Raw genomic sequence first — 10,224 nt, 5'->3', positions numbered from 1 at the left:
GCGTTGCTGCCTTTGTACATGTCGTGGCAGACAACCTTCAAAACTGAACAAGAAGGCAGCCACCTCTCTTTGAAGCCTTCCTCCATTCCCCCCCCCTGCGACAGTTGGCTTCTCCCTTTGCACTCCTTATAGCACTCAACTTACGTATTTATTATTGCATTTGTGATAATTCATGTACTTGAAAGTCTGCCTCCCTCACAAGACGATAAGTAGGTGCTCAATAATTGTTGAGTGAGTCACTGAGAGTTGCGGAAATCAGGGTGGAAAGGCCTGGAAACAGGAAATAGTCCCTTTATTAAACTTTCATCAACTATCCCATCTCAGCGTGCTGCTCCTGCCAGGTTCCTGACTCGATTAACCATGACTGCAGAGGAGGGTAAAATCAATATTCTAAAGTTTGGGAAAAAGAATCTCCAATAAATTCATTACTCAAACACAATTACTACTATCTCCGGCCAATTTCTTGGTCGGTTCTTCTAGACTTGTTTATCATTACATCATAAATATATTTGGTGTTACTACACAGTCTTTGTATCAACCATTTGGAGACGGTCCTTAGGACAGATTCCCAGAAGTGGGGGTGTTGGGGTTGGGTCTTGTTACAGATTGCCAAACTGCTTTCTGAAAACTTGTGTCAATTACCATCAGCTCCAGAGCCTGGGGAAGGGAATCTTTAGGCTGAGGGGGTGAACAGCTAACAGGTTTGCGGCTTCCACTGGTCCATTCATGTAGCAAAATGCCTATGGCACATTTTGATGCTATTGGCACTTTCATAGCACTTTCTTCCTCCCTGTCATGGAGCAGTGAGTGGGTCCTGTTCTGGATAAAAATAGTATACCCTGAGCCATTCTCTGGAAATGGAAACAGCCCCTGAAGGAGGCTGAATGGGCCTCTACATTGTTCATGGGCTACAGCCAAAGATGGGTAGGGCTGGGTGTCACCAGGACTGCAAGTGGAGAAAATTTGCTGTAAGTAGCTCTTGAGACCTCCTTCCTTCTAATCAGCCTCTGCAAGACATAAGGTCCATGGAGAAATAGATTTGTAATTGCCTGGGCCTTGGGACTCTGCTGCCACAGCAGGCCCACCATTGCTAACAACTGTGGCGAAGTCCAGCATGTTTATGGGTGCTCCCAGGGTAGGGCCTACCTGGTGAGGAAACGTTTTGCCTTGGAGTTCAAAGACCAGAGTGGGAGAAATCAGTTTGGAGTTCCAACCATTCCCACCCAGAGCCTAGAGCTCTCTGGCTACCGAAATGACTTTCTTCTCCCCAACCAAGTGATTTCCTGAGTGCAGCAGAGCTCAGCCAGGGCGAGCTAAAGCACAGACCCCAGGGAGCAGGAAGGGAAGTAGAAGCGCACCTCTTCTCTCTAAAAGCAGCCCGCTTCCCAGTAGAACAGCCTGGGTCACTGTCACTTCTATTGGACCTAGACATGGGTTCTGGGCTCAAACTAAAGAAGTTGTGCCAAGAATAACAAGAGAAAAGCAATCTAATTAAATTCATTATTACCAAGGAATGAATCTAATTACTGATTAATGAGACCAACATCCCTCAGGGTTTCTTATGTGTCCTTTGCTAAACTCGGGGGTGGCAGAGTACCTGCTTTTTGGATGTTCATAGCGTAAGGGGGAGCTGGAATCCTCAGGGAGGTTTCCAGGAGTGAGGAACTGGATCAGAAGTGGGAGGATGACTGGATCTAAAGGAAGGGGTGATTCAAGGTCTGAATCTTCAATTTACTGGCTGTGAGATACTGGGTAAGTCACATAATCTTTGACATTGACATAAGGATTAAATGAGGTAATATATATGGCCAGGAAATGGGAGCGCTCTCTCTCTCTTTATATCTCTCTCTCTCTCTCTCTCTCACACACACACACACACACACACACACACACACACACAATCCCTGGCAATCCCTACTGACACCCATTACGTTTAGAGGTCAAGCCTGGGAATGTATGCCCCTTCCCAGTTGGTAGCTTTTGGTCAATTGTACCTGTCAAGTCTCTAGTGCCAGAGGCTGCAACCAGAGATCAGAGAATGCCTTTCACCTTGAGGGTGGGGGAAGGAGAGAGGCGAAGAATCCAAGGAGAATCTGCCCATTTATACATGGCAGAAAAGCCATGATGCAATCCTTCTGGGTGGTGGCAGACGGCTCAGGTCAAGGACAGGTCATCCTGGCCTCCAGGAGAATGTGTTCTCCTGCCCAGCCTTTCCCTGTCAGCTCCCTCATAGCTGAGCTTTCTAGACCTTCTATCTGGGTGGCCCTTCCCACACTCCTCTCCCCCTTCCTCAAACACATTTAACTATTTAGAATGCAGCATACAAAGGCCTGGCTTATGTACCTCCTTAGGGGTAGGGATGGCTATGAATAAAAAATATATGCTCTCTGCAAATAGAAACAGCTTATAAACTAGGCTGTGCAGGCCGCTGGATCGCTCTTGGGGCTCCAGGTAGAGACAACCCCTGCCCCCCCCCCCCCATGGATGGGATTGCAAAAGGAAGAATAATGTGGGGAAGGACTGGGAAGTGTAGCCTTGGTCTTGGAGGGTAACCTTGGCAGTCAGTTCCCTTACAGGCTCAGGGAGCTCTTGCCAGCAGGTGAGGGGACAGTGGAGGAGAAATTCCTAGAGTGGTAGTCATCCATCAAATTTTGTCTGACCTGGCAGGGTCCCAGAGCCCTGTTCCTCCACACCTCCCCAGTCCTCCCTGATTTGGCACAGAAGGCCCCTTTCTTCCAGTTCCCGCATGGAGCATCGCTGGGAGAGGCAGGGCAGATCCTATCAACGCTTCCTGCCTGGCTCCTCTGGCTTCTGTCCCACGGAGAGGTGGCTGGCCCGTGGACATTCAATTGTGCACTATATCTCAGACACACTCAAACCCTCTGTAGCTGCTGCCAAAAAGAAACAAAAACTGTCCCTGCCTTCCGGCAGACAAATAGAGCAAAGAGAAGAGAAATCAAAGCATCTTGGGCACCCGGCCAGTCCTGGAGTTACAGAGACAATAGCAGCAGTGTCCTGAGCTGGGGGCTGCTCCCACCTGGGACTCAAACTCAGCAAGGCCTTCCCCTGGGGAGTCCTTGCCTAGTCTGTTTCCTGGAGTGGGGGCTGCTCATGTGCTCAAGGGAAGGCAGAGGAGGGGTTTTTCCTCTGACTGTCAGGGCTTCCAAGGGCTCAGTGGGGAAGATTGGGAAGAGATATGGGAAGGCTCTGGGACAGTTCAATCAATCCCTTCTCCTTCCCCATCCAACCCTCCCTCCAAACCGACCCAGCTCCATCCGTTTTTGTGGTCAAGGAGCAGTCTTCTGGCCTCTTGGACCACCCAGACCTCAAGGGTCAGAAAGCTCTGAGAGAGGTGACAAAACCTGAGAAAGGGCCCTAAAAAGTTACCTAGCCCAGCCCTGGACAGTGTTACTCAGTGGTCAGAGCACGGGCCCGTGCACCAAAGGATCGCGGGTTTGCTTCCTGGCCAAGGGTGTTCAAGAGTCAGGGCATGTAAGGGAGGCAACCAATTGATGTGTCTCTCTCACACTGATGTGTTTCTCTCTCTCTCTCTCTCTCTCTCTCTCTCTCTCTCTCTCTCTCTCTCTCCTCCCTTCTACTCTATATGAAAATCAATGGGAAAAATATCCTCAGGTGAGGATTAACAACAACAAAATATTACCCAGTCCAACCTTCCCAGTTTGCAGATGGGGAAACTCAGGGGCAGAAGAGAGGCAGTGATTTGGCCAAAGCCAAACAGCATTACAGAGGGGGGAGGTCTTCCTCCATCCAGGCCAGGACTGTCTCCAGCATCACCTGGGCCCCACAAATTTAATTTCAGTGCCAAAGGGGACCATTCTGGGCGCTACCACAGCTCTTTATTCCCACTTCTGCTGCAGTTAATCCAACCACTTCTGCTGGGCCATTTCTGCACACTTTCAGGAACCTTGTCCGACCTGAAAGTGGGAAGAATGTGAAGCTCTAGAGCTCCCAAGAAGGCTGGTGGAGGTGGAGCTCCCCCAGGGAAGGAATGCTCTTTTACTCAGCCTCTCACAAGTTCAAGGAGAACAACACTAAGATTCAGGCACGATTACTCAAATTAACTTGAGAGACTTCAGATTTTTGAAGCAATGTAGAAACCAGTCTGTTTATAATTACTGCCACCCACAGTGAGCACATCAAGAGAAACCTTTACTTTGTTAATTCCAGGAGGTGAAATCTCACCCCAGGAACCACTTTTATCTTCCACCAAACTCCTGCAGGTTGTAAAAGCAGTACAGGGAGTTTGGGAGTGGGGTGGTGAAGGGAAGGTGGCTAGGACTCCAGAAGAGCTGTGAGTATGGAAATCTCATCTCTCAATTATCCGAAGCAGGAGTGTCTGTATAATTAGGGAGTAGGGAGTGCACCTGGAGAAGAGTCAGAAGGTTTTCAAACCATGATATAGTTTCCTGGCTCTTCCTCACCAGGCTGAACAGACCTCATTAAGGGGAGGTGGAAAGGGGTCTGGCTCTCAGACCATGGCTTTCTTTTATTGCTCTTGTTGCCACTAAAACCGGTGAGGATATTGATGGCCAGGCAGGGGCTGCCTTCTGCTTGCTTTAAGGGTCTCTAAGGGACAATAGTTGAGCTGGAGAAACTGGCTATAGGCTGTGAGGGTAGGGAGGGAATGACAGGGGTTAGAGGCTGAGGCTGGGGGTGGGGTCATGGCAGGGGCTGGGAATCTGTGTGGCAGGTAGTATGGGGGCAGAGTGGTAAGTCCTGGGCTGAGGGTCAGGGGCCAGGCTGCCCAAATCAGCAGCTGTAGAGGGAGCACGACATGCAGAGATGGCACTGCCAGCAGCTAGGCCTATGGGCCAGGGACTGAAGTACTTCCAGATTCTTTCAGGAGGGATATGCTTTTATGGATGAGACTAGATCAGCCAGTGAGAAAGCAGTCCTCTTGGGAGCTTCCCATTGGAGAGCTGCTGCCCCTGCCTGTAGCTTCTGTACACGGGTACATGGGAGCTAGGCCATAGTGTCCTACTTCGTTCTACACACTGGTTCTGGACGGTCTTTACCACATGACGCATGAGCACACACTGGAGGACCCCCTCCCCCGCAATGTGAGCGTGGCACTACTCTATAAGACTCCAGCATGCCTGTGGGAGCCCTTCTTTATTGGGAAATAAATACAGTCAAACAGGTGGGCCAGCCAACATCTGTAGTTCTGGGGGCCAAGAGGAAGGCGTCGGACTTGCTCAGAACTCAGATCTCCATGAGCTGGTCATTCCCCACGATCACCTCATTTACTCGTTTGGCTACAAAAGAAAAGAAAAAGGTTGTTTGAGAACTGTCAGCAAAAGATGTCATCTTAAACCCAATTACTTTTAATTCTGTGTTCATAAACATTTATTCCTCTCCCAAGTGGCTCTGCTCTTGAGAAGCTCTTGGGAATACAACTTGCCAAAGGAGGACAGCATCTTCCCACACAGCAGGAGGGTCTGCTCTATGCACCTGGCTTTCAGGGAGACTGCACAGGAGGGGAAGGAGCAGGGTCTTAAAGGATGGATAGAGTTTTCTCAGGCAGTGTATCAAAGGGAAGGCACTCCAGGCCACTAGAACGACATGAGTGAAAACATAAACATGTAGGAAAGGAAAACATGAAATACTGTGGCGTGGCCTGGGGATAGGGAATAGGGGAAAAGAGTGAGGAGAAATGAGACTAAATGGTTAGATGGAGATATCCAAAGGAAAAAGGGAGTTGCCTCATCTGTAATATGGAAATAATAGCATCAACTGTATAGGGTTGTTGCGAGGACTCAATGAGTTAAAGAATCATTGAGTGCTCCATAAATAGTGGCCATTGTTATTTTCATAGAGTCCAAGCCCATAAGCCCCTCCATGACCTGACTCTTGCTACCTCTTTAGCCCCATCTTCCACCGTTCTCCATTTGTACCTAAAGCCATACTATTTTATAGCTCTAGACCTCAGCACATGTTGTTCCAACATGCCTTTCTTCCCCATCACACTCTTATCCCAAATGCCCTAATCCCGTGGTCGGCAAACTGCAGCTCGCGAGCCACATGCGGCTCTTTGGCCCCTTCAGTGTGGCTCTTCCACAAAATACCATGTGTGGGCATGCATGCACAGTGCAATTGAAACTTCGTGGCCTATGCGCAGAAGTAGGTATTTTGTGGAAGAGCCGGTATTTTATGGTTTGCCAAGCTGCAGTTTGCCAACCACTGGAATCACCTTCACTATGTGATTAATGCCTTCCCGTCTGAGCTGTCCATTTTCTGCTTCCCGTCTGAGAACATCCTATCTAATACCTGTCTCTATCTCTATATCATTATTTAATTCTCTTCTACCTCTATCTCTATATCATTATTTCATTCTCCTCTACCTCACTGTAAGGCTCTTGAGGGCTGGGGCAGTGTATTTATGCTCATACCCCAGTGTTTAACACAGCTACTGGCACATGAAGGATTTCAGAGATTTGGGATAATGACAAGGATAGGATATGGTTATGTAAATGGAGAGCTAAAGTTGAAAGGAAGTGAAGGGTGGTGGAAAAGTTAAGGAAATTATGAAGCTAAATATGAAGTTGGATGGTTCACTGATGAATATGTTTAAGTCGTCCAAGATGTTTGGGAAAAAAGAGGGAGGGAAGAGGAATACTGTGAATCCTCAATATATTTATAGAAGTGCCCTGAAGCTGATCAGTGGTGTGATGAAAGGTAAGATGAGGGTTAGCTTTAAAAACAATTTAAAAAAAAATTGATTTCAGAGGGGAAAGGAGAGGGAGAGATAGAAACATCAATGATGAGAGAGAATCACTGATCGGCTGCCTCCCACATGCCCCCACTGGGGATGGAGCATGCAACCTGGGCATGTGCCCTGACTGGGAATTGAACCGTGACCTCCTGGTTCATAGGTCAACACTCAACCACTGAGCCATGCTGGTCAGGCTGTATTTATTTCTTTACTCATCTGTCTCCCTATAATAGACTGTGAGCATCTAGACAGCAAGAGGCAAGTCTTATTCATCTTTATAGATACCCTCCTAGAGCCTAGAATACAGTAGGCAGTAACTCTTTGTTGAATGTGTGGGTTTTTGGGGGGTTAAGTGAGAGTATAGATGTAGGGGGAAAAACCCTGCATGTATAGAAGAGAAGGCCTCCAATCTCCTTCTCAAAGAGAATTTAATTGACACGTCTGGTGCAGTAGAGGAACGGTGCTTGGGGATCCTGAGTCCTCAGGCCTATTTCTTTAACTTACTCCAGTGGGAAGAGAATCCTAGGTCTACGTCTTTCACAAAGTTTGCTGTTACGGCACCGCATTGGACAGGGCAATCTCATGTGAGAAGAAAAGGACAGGAAAGAGAGGAAGAAAAGGTAACAGTGCAGGAAAGGAAAGAGCTTGAGTCATACAGACTTGAATTCTAATTTGACTTTGAGCAAACTGTTCCAGTCTTTGGGCTTTAGTTTCCTCACAAAGTTGTGGAGATTCAGTAGGATAATTGATGTAAAGAGCCCAGCATAGTGCTTTGATAAGTATTAAACAGACATTACAGAATGGGGCTGGGTCTGGTCTGTGTACTTGTGCCCTGGGAGGTGCTCCTTTTTGGACTTCAGTGAGAGGAATGGGGAGGAGACCCAGACAGTGCTCAGGCTGCTAGATTCCTTAGGGTTGGTCTGGTCTTGGAGTGTGATTGTCGATCAGGCTCCACAGTTGAGATAAGACTGACCAGAAAAGAACAAAGGAAATGCTGCTCTAGTTAGCTTCCTAGGGCACCTCCAAAAGCTCTACTTTACCCTTTATCCCTCTATAGCCACGAGTCAGCCTCATCTGCTCATATCCAGACTCTGACATTTGCTCTTCCTTCATCCAGTCTCTTCTTCGTCTCCAGGGACACTGGGCTGTTCTGAAGACAGTCCCAGTTCCAACTAACATTCTTCTTGGCCCTCAGTGCTCCAGACCAGAGGGGCTAATTATCTGCTTGGCTGGGGCAGACAAAGCTTTTTGTGCTCTGTCAGGCTCTAAACACCTGAGCCTTCACAGGTTCGCCCTCCCTACTCTCCACTCTGCCCTCTGGTCTGCTCTTAGCCTGGGGGTAGGAGAAGAGAGAGACTAGATCTGGTATTTTTGGGGTTGATGTATTTTCATGGAGATTCAGTAAAGGTGGGGGGAACCTGTAGGGGAGCAACGAGCAGTTCTAGTTCTGCTTGGCCAGGGTCGGAAGCAGGCTCAGTACACACAATAGAAAAGTTCTGGGCTAGAATCAGGTTGGGAAGATCTCAAAGGTAAGAGTACAAGGGAAGATGGTAAGCTGGGAAAAAATCAATGGGATAGAAGGGAATGACAAGTCACCTATGAAGAGCTGCACTTCTGGGAAGCTAGGAAGGATTCCTATTAGCCAGGACCTGATCTATGCACCCATGAGGTCTACTTTCATGGCCAAAAGACTGATCACTGTGGTCACAGGGAAGAGACCCAAGTTCTCTCACTGACAGTGATAAGAGACTCAGAGTCTCATCAGTCTCCCAGGTTTTGACTTTGTTGGCTATGGCTTTCTACTGGCTTAAGCAGAAAGAAGGTCAAACTTGGTTACCAGGATTTTTGTCAGAAATAATCTCATTAACTGAGCATGATGGAGTTGGGTGAGAAAAGCCGGAATTGTTAGAGAATAGTTTGTTCTGGTAGTGTTAGAATAGGGTAGAGCCTGCCAGTGTGGCTCAGTGGTTGAATATCAACCAAGGAACCAAGAGGTCTCCGCTCGATTCCTAGTTGGGGTACAGGCCTGGGTTGCGGGCTTGATCCCCAGTGGGGGGCATGCAGAAGCACAGGCAATCGATGAATTTTCTCTCTCTTCAATGTTTCTATCTCTCTCTTCCTTCCTCTCTCTCTAAAAATCAATAAAAAAGCATATGAAAAATTAGAATAAGGTAGAGAGGCTTACACTGGGTTATGAGAGTCACATTTTTGGTAAAAGACTGTTATAGATGTAGTGACTCTGATATACAAGTGATTGGAATTTGGAGAGGGGGCATTACTTATGAGGATGAATGTTTTTTCCTGAAATTCCTCCATGTGAGGAAGACCAACTGGGGATTTTGCCATCTACTAAGCTCTTTGCTGGTGAAGACCTGAGTTATTGATGTTTGTCTGGGTCATCCATATTAACAGGTCTTGAGTGCGGCACTGATGGCTAGGAATTTGCTTTATCTATACAGTTCAGCCTCAAAGAAAAGTGATAGTGGGAACAGGTGATTGGCCAGAAGTCCTTGTAGCAGGATGGCACTGTTAGATGCACAGGTCCCCCAGCATTGAGGACGGAGCAGAAAGTGTTGGGGTTCTCTACTTTAGAGTCTAGATAACTTCCCTGGTCACCTCTCCTTCAGGAGGACCAGTAAGGAGTCTCCTTGCTAAAAAATGGGCACAGAGTGTTAGTTAGTGTCAGAAAGCCCCCAAGACAATGAAGCAGCCCTGTGCTCCCTGATAGGAGATGCCCTGCCTCAGGCCCTCAGTACCTGGCATTCATGCATTCTGCACATGGAATAAAAAGGGTCCCTAGCTGGTTTGGCTCAATGGATAGAGCGTCGGTCTGCGGACTGAAGGGTCCCGGGTTCGATTCCAGCCAAGGGCACATGCCTGGGTTGCGGGCTTGATCCCCAGTAGGGGACATGCAAGCGGCAGCCAATCAATGATTCTCTCTTATCATTGATGTTTCTCTCTCTCTCCCTCTCTCCTTTCCTCTCTAAAATCAATAAAATATATTTTTAAAAAAAGGGTCCTTGAAACGTAAAAGGAAGGAGTACCATCACTTTGTTGGAAATGGGGAGGAGAAGCAGCAGAAACTGCTGGTTCCAGGTTCCAGCACACAAGAAAGGAGGGACCTCTAGGGTGCTGGCAAATGGAGTTCACTCATTCAAATAAGCCTATAGAGTAAACTCTTTTTAAAAACAACAAAAGGAAGCAGCTCCTGGCTCCAGGAGGGACTGAAAGAAGAAAGCACTGGGGGATGTTTCTACTTTTTATTGAGCAGGAGATAGTTTACAAAGACAAAGAGGCAGGAAGGAGGTGGAAGAAACACTATGTGGGGGTCACAAACCCAAACAGAAGAGAACAAACCACAGAGAAATACAATGAGGAGCGGGGAGGGGACAGGATAACAAAGCAGCTCCACAGACCAGATGAACATCGGACCCTTCCAAGGCCTTCCATGGAGTCAGAGAAAAGGCTGGGGTTCTGAATCCTATTTTAAA

At 47.7% G+C, this 10,224-nt stretch overlaps 1 protein-coding gene across 5 annotated transcripts in view; it reads right to left on the bottom strand.

The window, feature by feature from the left end:
• Nucleotides 1–5,114: 5,114 nt before the first annotated feature.
• The window catches only part of EIF2B3 (eukaryotic translation initiation factor 2B subunit gamma), a 96,307-nt gene continuing 91,197 nt past the window's right edge, over nucleotides 5,115–10,224 (bottom strand). For all 5 annotated transcript variants that reach the window (XM_006098180.3, XM_014463837.2, XM_023761931.1 and 2 more), the window contains one exon: nucleotides 5,115–5,276. In XM_006098180.3, coding sequence (XP_006098242.1) covers nucleotides 5,224–5,276 — 53 coding nt within the window. In that variant the 3' untranslated portion in view covers nucleotides 5,115–5,223. The remainder of the gene's footprint in view (nucleotides 5,277–10,224) is intronic.

This window comes from Myotis lucifugus, unplaced genomic scaffold (assembly GCF_000147115.1).
Source record: "Myotis lucifugus unplaced genomic scaffold, Myoluc2.0 scaffold_222, whole genome shotgun sequence".
NCBI lineage: Eukaryota > Metazoa > Chordata > Mammalia > Chiroptera > Vespertilionidae > Myotis > Myotis lucifugus.
Note: the sequence above shows the minus strand (reverse complement) of the source record. Positions and strands in the feature narration are given on the sequence as shown.